Source organism: Sminthopsis crassicaudata, chromosome 4, assembly GCF_048593235.1.
Source record: "Sminthopsis crassicaudata isolate SCR6 chromosome 4, ASM4859323v1, whole genome shotgun sequence".
Lineage (NCBI taxonomy): Eukaryota > Metazoa > Chordata > Mammalia > Dasyuromorphia > Dasyuridae > Sminthopsis > Sminthopsis crassicaudata.
Window position 1 is genome coordinate 416,506,481 of NC_133620.1, and position 24,395 is coordinate 416,530,875.

General features: G+C 35.8%; 1 protein-coding gene across 1 annotated transcript in view; it reads left to right on the plus strand.

The window, feature by feature from the left end:
* The first annotated feature begins 2,492 nt into the window (after positions 1-2,492).
* SLC30A7 (solute carrier family 30 member 7) overlaps positions 2,493-24,395 on the plus strand; it is an 88,104-nt gene continuing 66,201 nt past the window's right edge. Inside the window, exons 1-2 of the mRNA XM_074262813.1 lie at positions 2,493-2,797; positions 2,960-3,061. Of these exons, the coding sequence (XP_074118914.1) occupies positions 2,718-2,797; positions 2,960-3,061 (182 nt within the window). The 5' untranslated portion in view covers positions 2,493-2,717. The remainder of the gene's footprint in view (positions 2,798-2,959; positions 3,062-24,395) is intronic.

Genomic DNA, 24,395 nt, shown 5'->3' on the forward strand with positions numbered 1-24,395 from the left:
AATTCTAAACATTAAAATAATCCATTCAGTGAACTGAACCAAAAGTATTAAATCATCTCAGTGAAGTTACCTGGTGAGGGTGTGGCAGATATTTAGAAGGAGACTTTTTTTTTTTTTTTTAATTACGTGTAGCCCAATAAAACTATGACACGCATAACTGATCATTCTGCAACGTGAGAGGGTTGGTGAAGACTGTCTGAATGCCTATTATATTTAAAAAGATAAAAGAGAAGGGGAAGAGAATACAGCAAGAAAACGAGGTGCAGAAATTCACCAGTCTAGTAATAAAGGTCACCCAGCCATTGTAAGAGAGCTGTTCTTCCCATGGCTGTTATCTTTAAGGAACAAATCTCAGGCTTGCAAAGGACAATAATGGACAGTTGGTTGAAGGGAAAGAATCTTATCAAGAATGCATGGCATCTCTTTGTGGTGGCCAGAAACTGGAAACTACATGGATGCCCATCAATTGGAGATTGGCTGAATAAATTGTGGTATATGAATGTTATGGAATATTATTGTTCTGTACGAATGACCAGCAGGATGATTTCAGAAAGGCCTGGAGAGACTTAAATGAACTGATGCTGAGTGAAATGAGCAGGACCAAAAGATTATATACTTCAACAACAATACTATATGATGATCAATTCTGATGGATGTGACCCTCTTCAACAATGAGATGAACCAAGAGCAATAATGAACAGAACCAGCTACACCCATCCAAAGAACTCTGGGAGATGACTATGAACCACTACATAGAATTCCCAATCCCTCTAATTTTGTCTGCCTGCATTTTGGATTTCCCTCACAGGTTAATTGTACACTATTTCAAAGTCCGATTCTTTTTGTGCAGCAAAAGAACTGCATGGACATGTATACATATATTGTATTTAATTTATACTTTAACATATTTAACATGTATAGGTCAACCTGCTATCTGGGGGAAGGGGTGGGGGGAAGGAGGAGAAAAGTTCGAACAAAAGGTTTTGCAATTATCAATGCTGAAAAATTATCTAAGCATTTTTTTTGGTAAAAAAATTAATTAAAAACAAACAAACAAACAAGAATACTTGGCATTTCATCTATTGAAGATGACTTGAAGGTGACCAGGGATAAAAACTTTTAATAAACATTTGGGGGGGAGCGCAAATTTGGTCTAATAGAATAAAAAAAGAATTCTACACTTGAATTTGAGTTCCACTAGTGCCTGACAATGTAATTATTATTGTTTTTACATGCAGGATCTTTGGACTTGCTCTCTAATGTCTTTTGGCCTCAGTTTCTTTATTAGGATATAAGCATCTAGAGGGGAGGGATAACTTCCCTTTTTACTTGTTGATTGAGGAAAGGTTTGGAATTGATTGCCTTTTAAGTACCTCCAAATTCCAAATCTATGATCTTGCTGGTGAGGCACTGTGGACTTCCATTTCAAATAAGATAACGAGTAAAGTGTTTTAAAAGGGACTAGATAAATATTGGCTATTACCATTTTCTCATCTGTAAAACGCTTGAGCTGTACTAGATGGTTTCCCAGGAAGTCAAATGAAGCTATATAGGAAAAGTTTTGTAAACTTAAAAGTGCTATCTAAATGCTAGCTAAGAGTGTCATCCGTAATGATCTCCAATTCTAAATCCTGTCAATTCTGTGAGTTCTACGTGTATGTGGTGGGAAGGGGCAACTTATTTAATTCCAAGAAGCCAGTTTTAACCAATCAATAATGCACCCTCTTCTTTTTTTTTTTTTCTTCCATAAAACAAACTCAGTTTAATTTATTAATTCGATAGGCTTTTTACTTTCTTTCTTTCTTTTTTTTTTTTATTAATAGTTTTTATTTACCAGATTTATGCCTGGGTAATTTTACAACATTGACAATTGCCAAACCCTTTGTTCTAATTTTTCCCCTCCTCCCCCCCCTCCCAGATGGCAGGTTGACCAATACATGTTAAATATGTTAAAGTATAAATTAAGTACAATATATGTATACATGACCAAACGTTGTTTTGCTGAATGGACCCTCTTCTTTGGGGCCCCGCGGACTCAGTGGATAGTGGGCCAGGCGTAAAGTCAGGATATCCTGAGTTCCAGTACAGCCTCAGACACTAACTATGTAGCTCTGGGTAATTTTTCCTTTGAATAATGAAAAAAAAAAAAAAAAAAAAAAAGATAGTATGTACTTTCCAGGATTTTGGGTAGGATAAAATGATATAATATTTGTAAAGCGCTTGGAAGAACCTTAAAGCGCTACATAAATACTACCTATCATCACCATCATTATTTAACATTATTAGAATGTATCAGAATGTATCTCCACCCGGGTCTCTTAGTACCGCGTCCCTCCCATGCACATATATACCCCGCCAGAGCCGAGACCCGCTTTGCTCTCTACACTCAGACAGATGTGCTCTAGCTGGGCCAAAGCCCAGCCCCGCCGCCAACGCCAGCCGAAAGCCTCGCCTCTCCCCCGGCTCAGGCCCCGCCCCCTACGGCGCAGGGCCGGGGCAGCTCCGGCTCCTCTACCCCCACCCCCCTTCTCCTTTCTGTCCCAGGGCGCAGACGCGCGGCGGGCCGGGCCGGAAGTCGCCGTGTCCCGGTGTGTGTGAGTGAGAGGGGATCGCGGAGAGGTCCCAGCTGGTGTGGTCAAAGTGGTCGCCGCAGCTTCCGCCGCTGCCTCAGCCGGGGAGGAAGGGAGCGGGGAGCGGGCCCGCCGCCCGGGGCGAAGATGCTGCCCCTCTCCATCAAGGACGATGAATATAAACCCCCCAAGTTCAACCTGGTCCGCAAGATCTCGGGCTGGTTCAGGTGAGGGGGGACTAGGGAAGGCGGCGGGAGGAGAAAGGGGTCCGACTCTCCATCCTCGTCGGGCTCGGGCCGGTCTCCCTGGGCTGCACGGGGCCTCCTCGAGCGCAGCTTCCAGTGCCAGCCCCTCTGAGCCGAGCTCCGCTCTGTCTGTGCCTCCCCCAGGTCCATCCTCTCGGACAAGACCTCCCGGAACCTGTTCCTATTCCTGTGCCTGAACCTCTCCTTCGCCTTCGTGGAGCTGCTCTACGGCATCTGGAGCAACTGGTAACCGGCCTCGGCAGGGCTGGGCTGGGCTGGGAGGGCGGCCGGGGCGGGGCGAGCGCCCACTGTGCCACGTCGCGCCTCGTCTCCGGCCGCCGCCGCCGCCGCGCTCCTTCCCCGCCTGCCTCCCCGGCCCCGCGGCAGACTCTCCGGGTTTCGGCCGCTACCTCTGTCACCGAGCGGGGCCCGCCCCCTCCTCTCCGCTCTGGGGGACAGTGTCGTCCCTTCCGCCCAGAGCTCTGCCCACTCTCCTCCCTGGGATTGGAAGGGGCCTTTCCCACCCATCCTTGCCAGTTTTCCGAGGGTGGCGGCAGTGGGGGAGGTTGGGGGGGGGGTGGAGAGCAAAGACTTCCTTAGACTGGACCCCATGCGTTTAGAACTCAGTAAGGGATGCTATTGAGCTTGCCTCTGCCTGCTTTTAGGAATGAAAATGGGGAAGGGAGCATAAAAGGATGTGTCTGACAGTCTTTTCTCTTGCTTTTTTGCCTGTTTTGTTGAGCCCAGCCGGAAAGGGTTTCTTGTGACATGGTTGTTCTCCCAGGTGATCAGGGATTAGTTGTGAATTTTTTTTTTCTTCTAAGTCTTAAGCATCTGGCATTTTTAGTTGTTTAACTCAGTTGAGGTTGTGCTTCTATGGGGGGGGGGGAGAGTTTTGGATCCTTGGAAGAAGTCGGGTCTTTACTGGAAGACAGGGTCTTTCTCCTTCAGGACAAAAAGGGTTGAATGACTTCAAGTTCTTTTGAGTTGTCAAGACCTGAAACAGACTAGGTGACTGACAATTGATCTTTATGTTTCATTTCCCTTTTATTAAATACATCTTGGCTGCTGTTATTGAAGCTGTTGTTAATTCCTTTTGAGATTGATTACTGGTGCTAATTACTATGAAATGTACACTTCTTCAGGAAACAATCAGGCCTGACAAAGACCTCTTTCAATAATTGAAATTATCAGTTGAAAGGTCAAAATTTTAACATACTATATTTTCTATAGTACTTTGTCATGACATATAAAATCATCCTGCTTTAGTAATTCTACATTACAAATGCATTAAGATTTTTTTTTCTTTTTAATATGTCACACCAACATATGCTGTCAGACAACTTTTACAATCTTGTATATACATGTTGGCTATATTGCAAAAGCTTTTTAATGTAGCTTTCATAATTGTATCATTTCACAAATCTGAATTGAAATGATTTCTTCAAGAGAATGCCTGAGTTGAGCTTGTTGTTCACTATGTCCTACTCTTCACAATCCCATTTAAAAGTTTTCTTTGCAAAGACACTGGAATGGTTTTCAGTTTCCTTCTCTACTTTATTTTACAGAAGAGGAACTGAGGCAAACTGGGTAAAGTGACTTGTGTAGTGTCAGCCTATAGCTGAGGCTGAATTTGAAATCAGGGAGGTGATTCTTCACTGATGACCTCCAGTCACCCAGGTTTAAATCTTGGAATCATCCTCAACTTTTCTTTCTTTCTCAACACCCATATCCAGTTAGTTGGTATGTCTTATTGATTTGATTCTACTCCTTCACTTCTCATACCGATTTTCTTTCCCCTCATAATCTCTACTTTAATTCATGTCATTACCCTTTGTATGGACTAAGGATATATTTTCCTATTTGAGCTCCCTGTTTGCAGTCTTTCTCATTGTAATCCATCTCCCCATTTAACTTTCAAGTCAGTATCACAAAAAAAGATAAAGAAAATTGCAATGGGGCCAGAGCTAGATGGTGCCGTGGATAGAGCACCGACCCTGACCTGAGTTCAAATGCAGACTCAGACACTTAACACAACACTTCCAGGGCAAGTTACTTAACCCCATTTGCCTTGCCCTTCCTCCCCTCAAAAAATGGAAGAAATTATAATAGCTCCATATTGGCTTTTGGATAAAATACAAAATCCTCAGCATGACATTTAAAGTCCTCCACAATCTGGCACTTTCCATTCTCAGTTCATAGTGTTCCTCTTCCATTACTACATTCCAGTCAAACTGGTCTGCTCAATGTTCCTGGACTGACTGCCCATGTTCCATCCTACCACGTTTGCTTGATTCCTCATGGCTTAAATGCATTCTATCTACATCTTATTTCAAAGCACAGCTCAATGGACACTTCTTACCAAAGGATTTCATGATTTGCCCAGTCTCTAGCACTCAATCACTCTGTTGAAATTACTTTGTATTACTTTGTATATACTTCCTATATAGTTTTATATATTCTTTGCTTTCTCTCTCTCTTCCCCCCCAAGATCTTTGAAAGCAGATACTGTTTTGTTATCTTTTTATATCTCTTGTACATGCTAGACTCATAACAGGTTTGTTGAATTGTAGGGCATTCTTATAGAACCTTAAATGTTTTTCCTGATTTGTACTGCATTGTTATATGATTTCCTGCTGCAGTATGTTATAGTGGAAAGAACACTAGATTAGCAAAGGACTAGAATTTGAATTCTTACTTATGTTATCCTGAGCAAATCAAAGTCACTTAATCTCTCTGTTTCTCAGTTTCCTAATCTGAAAGTTATGGCTAATAATACTTTTGTAGGATGGATAAGATCTGATGTCAGAGGCCAGAAAACTTTGAAGTCCCAACTGTGATTATGGGGCAAGCCTTTTAAAGTCTCCTTGTCTCCAGGCAACTCTCCCAGACTCCAGTTGCTGAGCACCTGCTTAGAACAAAGGCATTTTCCTTACTTTATGCCAACAAAATTACAACTCAGTAGAACAAACAAATCCAAAAAACTACTTGGACTAGGTACTTCACTGAGATGCAGTGTGGAAAGAAATTTCAGACTTTAAAGTGCTATATAGAAATGGACTATTACTACTGTTAGCAAAACACAAAACTACATAGCAACAGCTTTTATGTAGGGGGAAAATATTGAATTTGGAGCAAAAACAAGACTTGGGTTGTTAAAGGGCTTGAAGTTCATGCTTTTGGAGGATTTGTTGAAAAAACTGGTAATGTTTAGCCTGGGGAATAGAATGGTCAAGGAGGAAATGATTGCTATATTTAAGCTTTTGAAGAGGTGCCCCATATTAGAAAGATTAAATTTTGTTCAGTTTGACTTCAGAGACCAGAATTAAAAATATTGGGTGGAAGGTTCAAAGAGGACAGTTTAGGCTTGATGTAAATAACAATTTAGTAACAATTACAGTCATGTAATAAGATCAGGAAGTGGTATGTCCTCCTTTTTCCGTGTTTCATCCCCATTAGAAAGCTTCCAGCAAAGGTAGAGTGATAACTTATTGGGTGTATTGTTGGAGGGATGTGATTTTAAGATATGAGTTAAGCTAAATAGCTACTGAGGTCAAGCAGTGAACCAGTAAATAAACATTGGTCAACTTTCTGCTATGTGCCAGGCACGCTACTAAGCACTGGAGATATAAAATGAAGCAATTTCTAAGACCCTATCCTTGAGATCACAATCTAATGAGAGAAACAACCAACAAGTAAATGAATACAAATAAGCTCTCTGTAGCCTAAATAGAAAAAGAATCAGAGAGGGAAACCATCAAAATTAAGAGAAGTTGGGAAAGGTTTCCTTTAGAAGATGGGATTTTAGTTGGCACTTAAAGGGTGCTAGTGAAGTCAATAAGCAGAGATGAGGAAGGAGAGCATTCCAGGCATGAGGGACAGCCATTTACTTGTGGAACAGCCAGGAAGCTAATGTTATTGTGATCAACTCTGAAATTCTGTAATTTTAATTTGAGTTCTGACACCGGTGATAATACTTTGGACAAGCCTTATTTTCCTTGTCTATAAATTGGGGTTTTTAATCCTTGCCTCATATACTTTATCAGGTTCTGAGTATTTCATTGAAATAACAAATGAAACAAACAAACAAACAAAAAAGTTTAAATACTTACAGTGTACCAGATATTGTGATAAGCACTGAAGATAAAAATAGAAAAAATTAAGTTTTTATCCTCAAGGAAGTCATATTCTGATGGGGAAGACAACATATGGGTGACAGGGGTGACCAGGGAGGGATGTTTTAGCCTGGAACTCATATGGTTGTAGATGAAGCTATAGAACATTGGAATGATACGGCTTTTTCTGAAGCTGACAAGATTCCCAAGGATAGTGGTAGAAATTCGGAAGGTGATTGGGAATGCTGTGACATGGCATGAAGATGTCTAGAGAACAGCAACATGGTAGCTCTGGTCTGATCTGTTTTAAAGATCAGGAGGGGAGCTCAGGAGTCTGATGTAGAGGAAAGAAGGCACAACATAAAAAATCGATACAAAGCTTTGCAACCACATGGACTTATTTTATTTTTGTAATGAAGGGCCTATAGAAACAATGTCAAGTTGTTCTGATGGCAGCACATGTCAACATCTTCCTCTGATGGCTGTCCATAGTCAGGCTATAAGAGGGGAAAAAAACAACTTAATGGTGTGATGGTTTAGAATAGATAAGGAGAAGAGATAGGAGGAGACTAGAACCTGAACTTTTTACAATTTCTTTTTTTATAGTATGATCAAACAGTGATAACTCTTTGCCTTCCTTTCAAACATTCTAACTTCTCCTGTTGGAAAAACCCACCTAACTAATAATCTACTTCTATCCATATATACACAGAGTAGAGAAAGTGTGAGAATTAATATGCATGTAATCACTTTTTCCTTTTCCATTTTGGGCTCAAAGGAGTTTTTGTTAATTCAGTAAAGAAATTTGAGTATTGGCTTAGTTTCACTGCTATGTAATATTTACATATTCATTGGAGGAAATAATAAATTATACTTTCAGTGAAACACAATTTATTTCAATTTAAGTATATTAATACTTAATATTATACTTAATAGCTTCCATGCTATTTTCAAACTGTCATTACTTCTTGCTGGACAATTGCAATAACTTTAATTAGTCTCTCTGCCTTAAATTTATTCCTATTCCACTTCATTTTACCATTTAGCTACCCAAATGATTTTTCCTAAAGTATAGTTTTGACTATGTTATCTTTCACATTCATTAAATTCCAGTGGTACCCTGTTATTTCCATGCTCAAACATAAATAAAGTCCTTTCTTTGGCATTTACAGCTCTTCCTATAGTGGCTCTACCTCCTTTTTTTGTCTTCTTAAACATAACTCTTCAACATTCGTGCTTTACTTATATTGGTCTAATGACTGTTTCTTAAAACATGACACTCCATTTGTCATCATTGGCTTTCTTCTATGCTTAGAATGCTCTTTTTCTTTATCCCCACCTCATTTCCTGGGGTTCCTGAATCATTCATTTCAAAATCCAGCTTCTTCAGTCAATGTCCTGAGCTCCTTAGCAGTGAGTGCCTTTTCCTCTGAGATTGTGTAACATCCATGTATTCCATATATATTTTGTATATACCTGGTTATTTACATGTTGCTTCTTCTAATACAGACTTAATTTCTGGTAGCAAAGGATTATTTTTATCTTTCTTTGTTTCCCTAGTATTTAACACAGTACTTGTCACATAATGAGTGCTTTAATAAATTGAATGTCTGAACAAGGGACATGACTCCCTTAGGTAATGTAGACTTGATACAATTCCCTTAGGATGAACTGTTTTACTTTATAAATGTTTGCAAAAGTAGGTGGGAGATAGTTGTGGATGGAGTTAAATATTAGACTAAGAAAGTTGAATTTTTTCCTGTGTATGCAGTAAGGGTAGAGTTACTGATGTTTTTGAATAAGGGAGTGACACAGCCATACTTCTGATTTAAGGAATATTATTTTGGAGTTCTGTGGAGTACAGATTAGCTGGGGAGAAATTATTACAGTAGTCTGGGGGAGAAGTGATGAGAACTTGAATTAGCATGATGTGAATAGAGAGAAGGAAACCAATAGAAGAGATGTCATGGAGGCATATTAGACAAGAATTGACAATTGAGTAGATGTAGAGAACGAGGGGAAAAGAAGAGTTAAAAATGATTCTCCGATTATACCCTTGGGTAACTAATTTAGAAACAAATAATAATATTCTATTCACTTAATTACCTATAAAATTTAAATATTCTAAAAACCTTTCTATGTAGTTTTCCTGTATGGTAAGTTCAGATTTTGAAAATCCTGCCTGTATAAATTTCTGATTTCCTTCCTGGAACTTTCCATAATTAAGTGTTTGTAGAGTTTTTTGTCTTAACAGATGCTTTAATGTACTTCATAAAATATTATTAATTTCAAAATACAAAATCATAAAACAGTAAAGCTATTTCTAGTTTATAATATTTAAAATAAATTTGTTCTATTTCTTTGTCATGATTTGTTGAAATCTAATTTAGATTAGAAAGTAAGTACCATTAAATATTCCCTATTTTGCATGACCACTTGTAACATTGTTTCCTTTTTAAAATATTTAATAAACAAAATATTTATTAAGTAAGTATTTAATAAATAATATATTTTTAAATATTTTAAATTCATTTTATTTTTAATTCCTAATATTCTCTCTTCCACTTCCTCCTTCACTCATTGAGAAGTCAAGTAAAACAAAATTTGCTACAAGTGTGTGTGTGTGTGTGTGTGTGTGTGTGTGTGTGTGTGTGTGTGTGTGTGTGTGTTGGATAAATAATTTCTGAAGAAATTATTTGAGCTATACTATTTGTTAGCAAAATAGTCATAATAAGTAAGTTAAGGGACTCCCCCATCAGTCCAAAAATCTTGAATACAGAGTTCTTATATATTAAAAGCAATCAAATAAGACAAATTAATTAAAAGAAAACAAACAAGTACAGAATTAGGTAATTTGATTTCTTATTGAGACACATTTGGGCATTTTGTAAATTGGGGGAGAGGGCAAACTAGTACAATTCCTAGAATTAGAAAAAGATAGGTTTTTTTCCCTATAGGTGTCTCTATACTTAATCTAGTGAACATGAACATAAACAATAATTGACCAATAGAGAGCCAGTTTTTAATTAATATATATCATTTGCTTGATATTTGTAACTGGGAAAGAACTTCTTAAATCACTTTTCAGAACTGATGAGGTTTCTGGTCAGCATAATTTAGGTCTTTAGTTAAGGATCTTTAAAAGTTCCAGATAGAGGTAATCCAGCTGCCCAGTCACACAGGGGTAGATTCAAACAATGCAATAAAATTTTCTCACAATTCTTATAATTGAATGTAGTTTTCTCACAAGACAGAAATTGGACTAGACCCTTAACTGAATAGAAAGATAACTGAGCTAGCTTCAAAATTAAGTCACAAAATTAAGTCAGTGTGGTTTACCTAATTCCCACAGTTTCCTCAATTCTTTCCTTTGATTCATGAGAGAGGAACCAATTTACTCCCCCCATCAGTCACTTACCTATAATTCAAATATATAATGTTTTTCATATAATCATAATCAGAATTATGTAAATAATTACAGATCAAACATTATATAAGGTCTACATTACCAAAGGAACCAAGAAAACTCAGCAAACAAAACATCATGGAACAAAAGGCCCAAGTAATACAATAATGATCTTCAATATTAAGTAATGTTAAATCTCCTTATATCCTAGTCACTCCCTCCTAAAATCCTTTTAATCACATATTGTATTGAATTCTAGATGTCCCTTTAATTGTCTGATCCTTGGAAGTATCTTCTCTTTCACATTCTGGGATAGACTTCATTCTCAGAGTACCTTGAAGTGCAGTCTCTTAAATTTTGTTTTCCAGTAACTACTTCATGTGGTGAAAACCAGATCCAGTCTTATGGAGCTAATCTGATAAACAATCAAGTTATAAGAACCTCACATTGGGAATTCATTATTCACCTGAGACTTTTAGAGAATTTCAGGTTTTTTTATGGTGCCAAAATTTTTAAATAAATTTTATTCTCCAGGACAAGAATTGCATTTCCACTTTCTTATTATAGTATTGATAAATTGCAATGTAGTTTACTTTTCTCCTTCTGCACAAATTCAAGTATTCATAATAACCAGATTTCCACAATAACTTAAATGTTACTTTTAAACTGCTACTGCCTTGGCTACAAATTTGAGCCCTTCGATTTTTGGAAGGCTGGGTAGCTCTTGGGAAAGCTCTTTCTTCTGCTGTGTTTAGTTAACCTTTTAGATGGTGGGTCCTAAAGAAGCACCTCCAAATAGGACTGTTCCATTCCCTGGGAACCCATGAGGCATGCCTCCTGGCATGCCCTCTGTCCTCTGATATAGCTTAGTAATGATGGGGTTGCAGACCTTCTTCAATTATTTATGCTCAAAGAGAATTTCAGTTTTTATATGCCACTTAATGGTTTTTTTTTTGTTTTTTTTTTTTTTTTTTACTTAAATCTATGCCAGATATGAAAATCTTTGGGAAAATACATTTTTTTTTTTTTTTTTTTTTTACAATTACCCTATACTTTAAAAGTGAGATAATAAAATCACTTTACTTACAATTATCAATATAATTTTATATGTAAAATCTTTAGTTCAATTTTGAGAAATTATTACCATAACATACTCAAAGCCTGAAGTTCCCTACTAAATATATTTAGAAGTCAATTATATGCATATGTATATAGTTCTTAGAAAAAGCAGTCTAATTCTACTGCTTTCTCAAAATTTATCACTTCATTTAATTAGAAAGTTTTTACATTATATCTTTGACTTATTACTTTATCTAGTTATTCCTTTAGGAGGACAACACTGCTTTTGAATTCAAGACCTGTCCCCTCAAGAACACAGACTGAGTTGACAAATAGCATAATAGGGGAAAAACTTCCTTAGCTATGTTTGATTCTAAGCATGAGTGATATCTGATATTCAATTATGTAGTAACAGGATATCAAAAGTGAGGCCCAGGATTAATCAGGTGTGGAAATTTCTCCTTCAGAAAGGAATTAACACAATAAGGAAACTGAGTTAAGAGACTGTAGCCTTGGGCCACATCAAAGTCATCTCAATTTTTTCCCGGTACAAATATCCACCTGTAGCAGTTTTCAGACTGTGGCACATGCCATTTTCAGCTATTGGCTTCATGACAATTCATACAACCATCCCTGTAATCAAAATTCAAAAAAATAGAAAATTATAGTCCCAAGAGTTTTTTTTTCCCCCCTACCTCAAGTAGCACAATTTTGCTAATCATTGGTTAGAATTGGGATATTATTAATTTTCTCATATTTCTCAATTACATTTAATTTATCTTTTACTTATAAATTATAAATTTATCTTTTACTTATAAATTAAACATAAATAATATACCTAATGATTAACATATTAATGTATTAGAGTTATATCTTTAAACTACTTTATATATTTTCATAAGATTAGTAAGTGATAACTTCATGTTGCAACAGTTCATACAAGTTTTTTGGGTTTTTTTGAAACATCCTCTTCATTATTTCTTATAGCACAACATATTTTATCAAATTCATGTGCTATAGTGTATTCAGGTTTACCCCAATTGATGGGTAAAAAACCTCAGTTTCCAAATCTTTCACACCACAAAAAGAGCTGATATAAGGATTTAAGAAATAGGTTCCTATCCTTTTTCTTGGATCTTTTTTGGTATATAGATCTAGTAGCAATATTTCTGAGCCAAAGAATATGCACAGTTTAATTATTTTGGGGAAGCATATTTCCAAATTGCTTTCCAGAATTACTGGATCAGTTCATAGTTCCACCCACAATATATTAATGTTTCTGTTTTCCCCACATCTCTTCTAGCATTTGTTATTTTTCTTTTTTTGTTTTCTTTGCCAGTCTTATAGATGTGATATTTTAATGTACATTTTTCTAATTATCAGTAATTTGAAATGCGGAATGGCTCTTATTCTTATAAATTTGACCCAGTTCCTTATGTATCTTGGAAAAGAAACCCTTATCAAAGAAACTTACTACAAAGATTTCTTTGAATATCCTTCTCTTCTATTTTTAGCCATATTGATTTTATGAAAAAACATTTTAATTTTATGTAATAAAATTTGTCCATTTTAGAACCTCTGAACTTCTTGTTTGGTTCCGGCCTGATGCTCTATCCACTGCGCCACCTAGCTGCCCCTCCTCCCTTTATGTCTAAATCATGTGCCCGTCTGAGCTTGCCTTTTTATACATTATGAGATGTTATATATATCTAATTTCTGCCAGACTACTTTCCAATTTTTTCAATCTTTTATGATTGTGTTCATATGATTCCTGTAGACTCCAAGTATTTTATATAGTCTGTAATTATTTTACGTGGCTGGATTTTGTTGGTAATATTCAGAAATGCTGTGTGATTTATATGAGTTTATTTTATGATCTGTAACTTTGCTGAAGTTAATCATTTCATTTATTTTTTAAATTGACTATGGATTCTTTTAAAGTAAGCACATATCTGCAAAAAGTGCTGATTTTGTTTCTTACACTTGTTCTTTCAATTTCTTTTTATTGTCTTATTGCTATAGCTAGCATTTCTAGCAAAATATTGAATAATAATAGTGATAATGGATATAACATTCTGTTTCAGAAGGAAATTTATCTAATATTCACACTATGACCATACTAATAAAGATTAAATGATGATATTGTATCAGTGATATTTAGCTTTAGGGATGATAAATCATCAAATCAGTCTTCAAGAGAAGGGGTTTTAAATAAGGTTTTTTGGAAGAAGTAAGAGGATAAATCACAAGTTTTCTCAGCCTTGTTTGAATAATCCCCAAACCATGATTTCATACTGATATGTGAAATAGTTATGCATCACAAGGTAGAAGAATCCAATACCATTTTATTTCAGATGAAGAAGTACCTTACAGGTTGTAGGAATTCTAGCTCTTTGCAACAAAAAACATGGATACTTTTTAATACTGGGATTTTTTTAGACACATACCCCTAAGTCACAAATATTTGACCTGTCCTAGCATGCCAGGATGTCTGATCACTGTTATTTCAGGGATTTTTGGAATCTTTTAAAAGTGCTCCAATACCTTTCTTATGTCAGAATGAGGAGAATTCCTGTGGAAAATTGATAACCAACTCTTAAGTTAAGTAAAGAATGAGGAAAGAGATGGTAAAAATTTGATCAGGGGAAAGAGTGAATTCACTTGTCTCAGGTGGCATTTGATGAAATGATATATTGGTGGCTACTGATTTGAGTATTAATGAAAATCAGTTCAGTGCTATTTACTTATTATGTTCCATATGTTTATTATGTAAATCAGAATACTTTTAGATCTCTGCTGCCCAGATCCCATCTCTCCTTTGTTGCATATATAATTTTATCCAAATCAAAAAAAAATTAGTATCTGGTATAAGGAAATAGCTTGTTAGAGAACTGGCTGTTATTGAGAGCAATCACTGACGTATTCAGGGAGTTATCATCTAGCCTCTACTTAAAGACCTGCTTGTAGAGATAGCTTATTACTTTGTGAAGCAGCCCAATACCATTTTTGTTTATCCCTAATTGTGAAGAAATTTTCCTTTATGGGTAAAGTAATTTCTTTTACCATAGTAATATTACATCACAATTTTGTATTACTACACAATTTCCAATTCTTTGCCACCACAAAGGACTCTGTTATAAATGTTCCCTTTATATTTAAAATTATAATGATTAATTATGAATTTTCCTCCATCTTATTTATTTATTTTATTTGTTTTGCTGAGGTAGTTGGGATTAAGTAAATGGGTCACACAGGCAGTGTTAGGTGTTTGAGGTCAGATTTAGGTCCTCTTGACTTCAGGGCTGGTGCTGTATGCACTGTGACACCTAGCTACCCCCTCCCCCATTTTATTTTTACTATTTTCCTTCTAAACCTGACCTATGCCATTCCTATTATCCTATCATCTCCCCCATTTTCTTGAAAATAATTTTAGATATGGAAGGTGTTTATATGTGGTATAAATAGTAATAAATTGTTTATGGATTTAGAGTAATACTTTTAATTTCTCAATTATATAATCATTTTATATCTTTTAAACCTAACAAAAAATAGAAAAATTTTTGAGTCATTATGGATATCCTATAAAATCTTTATTGAAAAATCTTCATATTTCACTCATTTTTAGTGGAATAAAATACATTTTCAAAATCAATGGTGAGATATTTTAGTGCTTTAACGTTATCATGTGCTGTTCATGATGACTGTCATCTTCTGTAAAACAGCCAGATTCTCAGTGAGAAATAGTTCCAGAATTCAAATAGGTAAATTTGTATGTTGTTTTAAAAACTCCAGAGAATTTATTAATTATTATTGCAGAACACTAGTTATTTACCCTAGTGGCCTGAAAATTAATATACCTTCAGAGGTGCTTAAGTTGTCTTCCCCTGAGTATAAATCTCTTTCTCTGACAATTTAATTGAATTAGAATACAATCAACATTAGTTTATTCTAATTATCTAGTTTATTGATTGTTTAAGTCTTTTTTCTTTTTCTGTCTTTTGTTTACCATATCATTGTTAGACATTTTCACCAAAGGAATGAAAGTAGAAGAGAAATAACTGACTTAAGTAGGATTTCTCAGAATTATTATTTTTAATGTACAGAATATTATTGTTGTTCAGTCATTTTCAGATGTGTTCTTCCCATTGTGATTCCATTTGGGATTTTCTTGCCAAAAATACTGAAATAATTTTCTATTTCCTTCTCCAACTCATTTTACAGATCAAGAACTGAGGCAAACAGGGTGAAATGACTTGTCCAAATAAGCCTCTGAGAATGAATTTGAATTCATCCAGATGAGTCTCTGTGACTCCAGACTCAGTACTCTATTCACTGAGCACCTAGGAGCTTCAAGAGGAATATTATTATACATCATTCTTTTCTTTTACAGAATACATACCAGATGATAACAATAGCATCACTTCCCAGAGCTGTTGTGAGGATCAAATGACATAATACTTGTTTAGCAGTGTCTGATTGACATAATGTGATGGAATCAGTGGAATTGATGAGATAATGGTTCTCTAGTACTTAATATGGTAATGTAATAGTTATCTAATTCACACATGTTCAGTATGCTGGAATGATGTAATTGTAATAGAGTATTTATGGGCTGAGAGGACTAGAAATGAGACATTCCATTTTTGACCATCCTTCTGGTGGCTCTCCTGCCTCCTGCACTCCTCCACTAAGATCAAAACTGGGTCAGATTGTGACAGACACAGATTGTAAAGGAGACAGACTGTGAAGGAAACAAAGATTCTAGACTCTATTCCTGACCATTCTTGTGGTGACTGTCCTGCTGAGACCAAGGCCCATCCAGAGGATCTCCAGAAAGCTAGCCAGAGCATTACACTTTTTGTCCTGATTTTTCTTGTGGAGCATGATAAATGTGGAAATATGTATAAAAGAATTGTACATGTTTAATATATATATTGGATTACTTGCTGTCTAGGGGAGGGAAGGGTACTGTATAGGGAGGAGAAGAGAAAAAAATGTGGAACACAAGGTTTTGCAAAGATGACTGTTGAAAACTATTTTTGCATATATTTTGAAAATAAAAAGCTATTATTAAAAAAAGAAAAAAATTTAAAATTAGGGTAGGTGTTAGGTATAAAAATATAATGGGGGGGAAAATTGATCTTGTCCCGTAAGGAGCTTACATTCTAATGGAAGATACGACAACTAGTTTAATAATTTTAAGCTATTAGTTATTTAAGTTTAAAGCTTAAAACTATAGTAAGGTTCATGGAATGCTTTTATGCATTAGATATAAAGAAAATAAATAGGAAGAACATAGAATTATAACTATAAGATACTTTAAAAGGAAGAGCATTAGCACTTGGGGGTATCAGGAAAGACTTTATATGCAAAGTAGCAAGTGAAATGTGTCTTATAGGAGGAGATTTTTTGAATTGGATATCAGGAGCCAGTACAGTGCAAGTACTGAAGACCCAGAGAAGGGAATATGAGTGTTGAGTGTGAAAAACACAGAAAAGGCCAATTTTATCATTGAGTATGGGAAGAGAAGTAATGCACAATGAAATTGGAAAGGTAGATTGAGGCCAGGTTATGAGTTTTACTAAACAGGAATTTATTAGTTTATTGTAGAGACAATAGGAGAGTGACATGGTCTTTTTATCTGTTCTTAAAGAATATCATTTCAGCAGTCTTGTGAAGGAATAACTGGATTGAGGAGAGATTTGAGATAGAGAGAACTATTAGGAGGCCCTTGGCAGTAACCTAGTTAATAAATAATAGTTTTAGACTGAACAAAGTGGTGGCTGTTTTGATTAGCAATAAGGATCGGATATGGAAGATGTTGTAGCAACTGATTGAATATGTGAGGTGAGGGAGAGTGAAGAATCTATATTAACACTGAGGTTATGAACTGGAGAGACTAGGGAAAAGCAGTGCCTTTGACAAATAATGGGAAGTTTGGAAGACTGATTTTGGGAGGAAAGGATGAAGAATGTTTTGGTCATGTGAGGTTAAGATGTCCCTAGAACTTCCAGTTTGAAACGTTCATTTTACAGGATCAAAGCTCAGGAGAGACTAGGGCTAGGTAGATAGATCTGGAAATTATCAGCAAAGAGCTATTAGTTAAACCCAAAGACTATTGAGTTTACTGAGAGGAGTGTAGAGAGAGAGCTCAAAGGGTCTAGTACGCAGAGTAGAGTAACACCTATTGTTAGGAGTGATGTGTATAATGTACCAAAAAAAAAAAAAAAAAAAAAAAGAGATGAGGACTAGTTACTAGGAGGAGGACAAGGAGAGAGCAATGTTCCCCCCCCCAAAAAAAAAAAAAAAAAACAGATAAGAGAATCCAGGAGGAGTGAATGATTAGGAGTGTCATAATGCAGCATTTATATTGAGAAAGCTTCAGCTTGAGGAAAGACCATCATGTTTTGTAATTAAGAAAGAACAATTTCACTTGAATGATGAGATCAAAAGGGTTGAGGAGTGAGAGGAAGAGGAGCCTCAGCACATACAGTTTACTTTTTTTAATGAATTTGACAGAGAAGGGGAGGAGGGATACTGGATAATAGCTGGGAGGAAATAGGATCTAGTGCAGGGTTTTTTTAGGTTTAAGAAAAAACTGCCAAGTTTTGAAGGCAGAAAAGAAGAATCCAGTGCATGGGGGGAGGGGAGGAGAAGAGGGATTGATATTGCATTTTGCTGGTGAGGTTAAGAGGGAATGAGATTATGTTCACAGGCAGAAATGTTGATTTAGGTAAAGAGAAGTGTCATCTCATTGTGGGAGGGAGACTGGGGAAGAGAGGGCAAATGTCAAGGAATTTTGAAACGAAGGAAAGGAAAGGAAAAAAAAAATTACATTGAATGGCCTCAGTTTTTTAAAAACAAAGGGGCAAGGTCCTCAGCTGAAAGAGAAAGGAAGAAAAGGAAGCATGTGAGATTTCATGAAAAAAGAAAAGGTTTAGAAAAGTTATAGAGAGCTAGGGAATCAGTTAGCAAGGAGTAAAATAAAGTTCTACCATACTGCAGTGAGGGCCCAGTTGAAGTTGGATAACATGAAGTAATAATGTACCCAAACCCAAGTTTAGACTTCTTCCTTCAGCCCCTATTCCTCTCCATTCCATTTAGCAATATGTGAGTAGGAATGGATGAGTCAAATGACAGTCTATTCTAGAGCTGAGGTTTGATAAGAGAATTCTAGCAAGAGGAGAAACAAGGGATTCAAGAATGTAGAGGATGGTTTGAAGCTGCATTGGCTCACTAGACTCAAGATTTAAAAGGAGAGAATTGAAGTCATAGCAGAAATGTTAGCCTGACAGAGGACAAAAAGATGGAGATCCCTATAAGAGGGGAGAATGTGTTTAGGAGGGGTAGAGCATAGGGAAACTTGGAATAATAGTGAAGGGAACCCCAAAACTCTAAAATTACTTGAAGGACAGATTCTCCTTTTATCCTGGCCTCTGTTAAAGAACTTGAGAGAAGGGCACCACCCCCATTGATAACACTCACTGCTGATTAAGCTTCCCATTGAATTAAAGAGACTCATTCAATTCTATTCAAATTCAGCTCAAGCTGTACCCAGCCCCATCAAGAGCAAGCAACCTCCAGCTTGGAGCCAAGGCTTATAAAAAGAGCTAGTCTTAAACCTTCTCTTTGCAGAGGAGCTAATATGCTACATCAAGGAAACTCTCTTCCTGGCATAGCAAACTCTGCCCGCTGGGATATTCTCTTTCAGTGTCACCTGTTTCCTTAAGGAGACTTTATATCTCTCTGTAGGGACTTTATTTTATATCTCTCTGTTGGGACTTTGCCACTAAGGAATTTAGCCTTTCTATTCATGCATAGCAAAGGCTAACTTCCCAATGCCAATAATAAACTTCTTTTTATCAGGCTAGCTTTTCAGGTTCATAAATTCCTTTATGAAGGATCTTTGCGCCTCCAGAAGAGGGATTCCCAAAACTCCCTACCTATGTGCTGAATCCCAAGGGGATTTAGGGAAGCCAAACTTATTCATTTGGCTGAACCTGCCACTATCTTATCATCTAACTCCCTGACCACCAGGAACCCTAATCTCATTTGGTTCTCTGAATCTAATCTCATCATTTGGTTCCCTGACCAAAGGGAACCCCAAAATATAGATCTCATCAATAGGAAGTTCTGATCCTATAGAAAAATATCAGGAAGTAGGACACTTGTAGGTGATACTGAGATCCTCATGTATAACTGAGAGAAAGGGGATAAGTTGTGAGATATAAGGAGAATGAGGAGTCGAGGAGAGAGAATTTGAGTGATTATCAATGTGAGTAAAGTGCTGAGCTCCTTGATTTACCATGTATTTATCATATACTTGTTATATGATAACAGCCACTGAAGAGCCAAGAATTTGGATTCATTCAAATTGGGGGAAAACATGTCTATAGTCTATAGTTAAGTATACATAAAATACACAGTATCTTCTTTTTTTTTTTTTTTTTTTTTTTAATTAAAGCTTTTTATTCACAAAGCATATACATAGGTAATTTTTCCAACATTAAGCCCTGTCCAACCCACTGCCGCAAATTTTCCTCTTCTTTCCCCTATCCTCTCCTCCACCCCGCAGGCAGTCCAATGCATATCAAATATGCTGAAATACATGCCAGATCCAATACGTGTATACATATTCACACAGCCATCCAGTTGTGGAAGAAAAATCAGATGAAGAAGCAAGAAAAAGAAAAACGGAGAAAAAAGAAACAAAATGCAAGGAAACAATAACAGAGAGTGAGAATGCTATGCTGTATTTCTACCCTCTGTTCCCTTAGTTCACTCTCTGGGTGTAGATGGTTCTCTTCATCACTGCACAAGTGGAACTGGTCCGAATCATCTCAATGCTGAGAGAACCATTTCCATCAGAATTGATCATCATATAATTTTGTTGTTGCTATGTATAATGATCTCCTGGTTATGCTCATTTTACTTTGCATCAGTTCACGTAAGTCTCTCCAGGCCGCTTTGAAATCATTCTGCTGGTCGTTTCTTATAGAACAATAGTATTCCATAGTATTCATATACCATAATTTATTCAGCCATTCTTCAATTGATGGGCATCCAATCAGTTTCCAGTTTCTCGCTACTACAAAAAGGGCTGCCACAAACATTTTTGTACATGTGGGTCCCTTTCCCTCTTTTAAGATCGCTTTGGGTATGCACAGTCTGATAACTTTTTGAGCAGAGTTCCAAACTGTTCTCCAGAATGGTTGGATTCATTCACAATTCCATCAACAATGTATCAGTGTTCCATTTTTCCCACATCTCGTCCAACATTCATCATTATCTTTCCCTGTCATCTTAGTCAATCTGATAGGTGTGTAGTGATATCTCAGAGTTGTCTTGATTTGCTTTTCTCTGATGAATAGTGATTTGGAGCAAATTTCTTCATCTGAAAATTATCTGTTCATATCCTTTGTCAATTTATCAATTGGAGAATGGTTTGAACTATTACAAATTTGATTCAATTTGCTATATATTTTAGACATGAGGCCTTCATCAGATCCTTTTGGATGTAAAAATGTTTTCCCAGTTTATTGCTGCCCTTCTAATCTTGTTTGCATTAATTTTGTCTACAAAACCTTTTTAACTTAATATAATCAAAATTTTCCATTTTATGATCAATAATGATCTCTAGTTCTTCTTTGGTCACAAATTCCTTTCTCTTCCACAAATCTGAGAGGTAAAGTATCCTATGTTGTTCTCATTTATTTATAGTATCATTCTTTATGTCTAGATCATGAACCCATTTTGACCTTATCTTGGTATACTGTGTTAGGTGTGGGTCTATGCCTACTTTCTGCCATGCTAGTTTCCAATTTTCCCAGCAGTTTTTGTCAAATAACAAATTATTATCCCAAAAGATGGGGCTTTTTGATTTGTCAAATATTAGATTGTTATAGTCATTGACTATTTTGTTCTGTGAGCCTAACCTAGTCCACTGATCAACTAATCTATTTCTTAGCCAGTACCAAATAGTTTTGATAACCACTGTTTTATAATATAGTTTGAGATCTGGTACAGCTAGGCCATCTTCATTTGTTTTTCTCTTCATTAATTCCTTTGAAATTTTTGACCTTTTGTTTTTCCAGATGAATTTTGTTGTTATTTTTTCTAGTTCAATAAAATAGTTACTTGGACATGTAAAATGTATAGGATTGCCTGTCATTGGGGGGAGGGAGTAGAGGGAGGGGGGGGATAATTTGGAAAAATGAATACAAGGGATAATATTATAAAAAAATATATAATAAAATAAAAAAAATTAAAAAAAAACTGAGATAGGTACTTTTAAATTTGTAAAATATCCTAGTGAGAAAGGAATCTTAACTCTCAGCCATGTCTTTTGTGTAACTTTTTTTTTTTTTTTTTTTGCTGAGAACATGGTTGCAGTTATCTGATGGAAGGCCAGGAAAGCATACAAGAAGAGTCAACCACCCTTTTTGTGCCTTAATGAGTATCCTTTATTTCAGGCCTGTATTTACCCTGGAAACCTGGTCAGCTCCTAGGGAAAACATAATCCTCCCAAAGGAATGAACAAATATTCTCCTTGGTAGGCCTCATGATGGAGCATCCAGTAGCTGGGAGGCTGCTCCATCTCAGGAGTCAGATATTAAATGAGAATACTTAGCATAGTGCTTTCTTTGTTTTCAGCCTATAAAACCCTTTAGTAAAAAAGGATTTTGAGGATTCGGGCTAAGAAGTACTGTACAGCTTGCCTAGCATAACTCCTACTGGAGACTCTTAATAGCTGTGACCATGAATCCTCAGTCAAGAAATTCAGATGATGGTGCTTCCTTGGAGTGGTGATGATGTATGTTTGTTTTAGTATTTTTATTGTAATGACAGCCACTGTGCTTGTTAATTGTGTATTTCTCTTATGCTTTGAGTGTCCTCTTTCCTTATGTCTTACTTAAATCAAAGTTCTGAGGTAATACACTTCTATATTTTCTCTAAGACAATGCCTGTTGAAATGTGAATTCCAAAACTAAATTAATCTTACAAAGTCTCCTGTTATTGGAATTCTGTGTCTTAATTTTTCTTTTATAAATTCAGATGTTAATGCATTTGGAGCTTATAAATTTAATAGTGATATTGGTTTGTAGTCTCTGGTTCCTTTTGATATATTCTTTTTTATCTGTATTTACAAAGTTTTAGTTTTTGCTTTAAAACTTTTGCTTTTTGGGGGATTACTTGGATAGAAAATGTTCCACTATGCTCAAAAAATTATCAAACTGCTTACCCTTTGACCCAGCAGTGTTGCTACTGGGTTTGTATCCCAAAGAGATCTTAAAGAAGGGAAAGGGACCTGTATGTGCAAGAATGTTTGTGGCAGCCCTCTTTGTGGTGACCAGAAACTGGAAACTACGTGGATGCCCATCAGTTGGAGATTGGCTGAATAAATTGTGGTATATGAATATTATGGAATATTATTGTTCTGTAAGAAATGACCAACAGGATGATTTCAGAAAGACCTGGAGAGACTTTCATGAATTGATGCTGAGTGAAATGAGCAAGACCGGGAAATCGTTGTATACTTCAACAACAATACTATAAGATGATCAATTCTGATGGATGTGGCCATTTTCAACAATGAGATGAACCAAATCAGTTCCAATAGAACAATAATAAATTGAACCAGCTACACCCAGCAAAAGAACTATAGGAGATGATTATGAACCACTACATAGAATTCCCAATCCCTCTAATTTTGTCCGCCTGCATTTTGGATTTCCTTCACAGGTTAATTGTACACTGTTTCAAAGTCCAGTTCTTTTTGTACAGCAAAACAACTGTTTGGTCATGTATACATGTATTGCATTTAATTTATACTCTATCATATTTAACATGTATTGGTCAACCTGCCATCTGGGGTGGGGAAGGAAGGGAAAACTTAGAACAAAAGGTTTGGCAATTGTCAATGTTTAAAATTTACCCATGCATATATCTGGTAAATAAAAACTATTAAAATCTTTTAAAAAAGAAAAAGAAAAAAAAATAAAATAGTTACTTGGGAGTTTGATTGGTTTAGCACTAAATAAATAGATTAGTTTAGAGAGTATTGTCATCTTTATTATATTTGCATGTCCATGAGCACTTGATATTCCAATTGGTTAGAAAGTGGAAAGTGTTTCTTAGTTTTGCTTATATAGTTCCTGTCTTTCCCTTGGCAGATAAATTCCCAAATATTTTATATTATCAACAGTTATTTAAATGGGATTTCTCTTTCTATATCTTGTTATTGGATTTTGTTAATTATGTATAAGAATGCTGATGATTTATGTGGATTTTTTTTATATCCTGCAACTTTGCTAAAGTTATGGATTATTTCTAGTAGCTTTTTAATTGATTCTCTGGGGTTCTCTAAGTGTATACCATCATATAATCTGCAAAGAGTGATAATATGATTTCCTTATTACCTACTCTAACTTCTTTAACCTCTTTCTCGACTCTTATTGCCTAGGCTAGCATTTCTGTTTTCTTCCTACCTGGTTTAGTTATCAGTACCATGTCTGTATCATAAAAGGAGTTTGGTAGGAGTACTTCATTCCCTATTTTTTCAAATAGTTTATATCGTATTAGAGTTAATTGTTCATTAAATGTTTGGTAGAATTCACATGTAAATCCATCTGGTCCTGGGGATTTTTTTTTTAGGATAGCTTGTTCTATTTCTTTTTCTAAAATGGGACTATTTAAGTAATTGATTTCCTCTTCTGTTAATCTGGGCAATCTATGTTTTTCTAAGTATTGACTTAGATTGTCAAATTTATTGGCATAAAGTTGGGCAAAGTAACTCCTGATAATTGCTCTAGTTTCCTCTTCATTGGTGGATAGTTTTCCCTTTTCATTTTTGAGACTAACAATTTGATTTTCCTCTTTACTTTTTCTTATCAAATTAACTAAAGGTTATCTATTTTATTTTTTTTTCATAAAACCAACTCTTAGTTTAATTATTAATTCAATAGTTTTTTTAGTTTAAATTTTACTGATCTCTCTTATT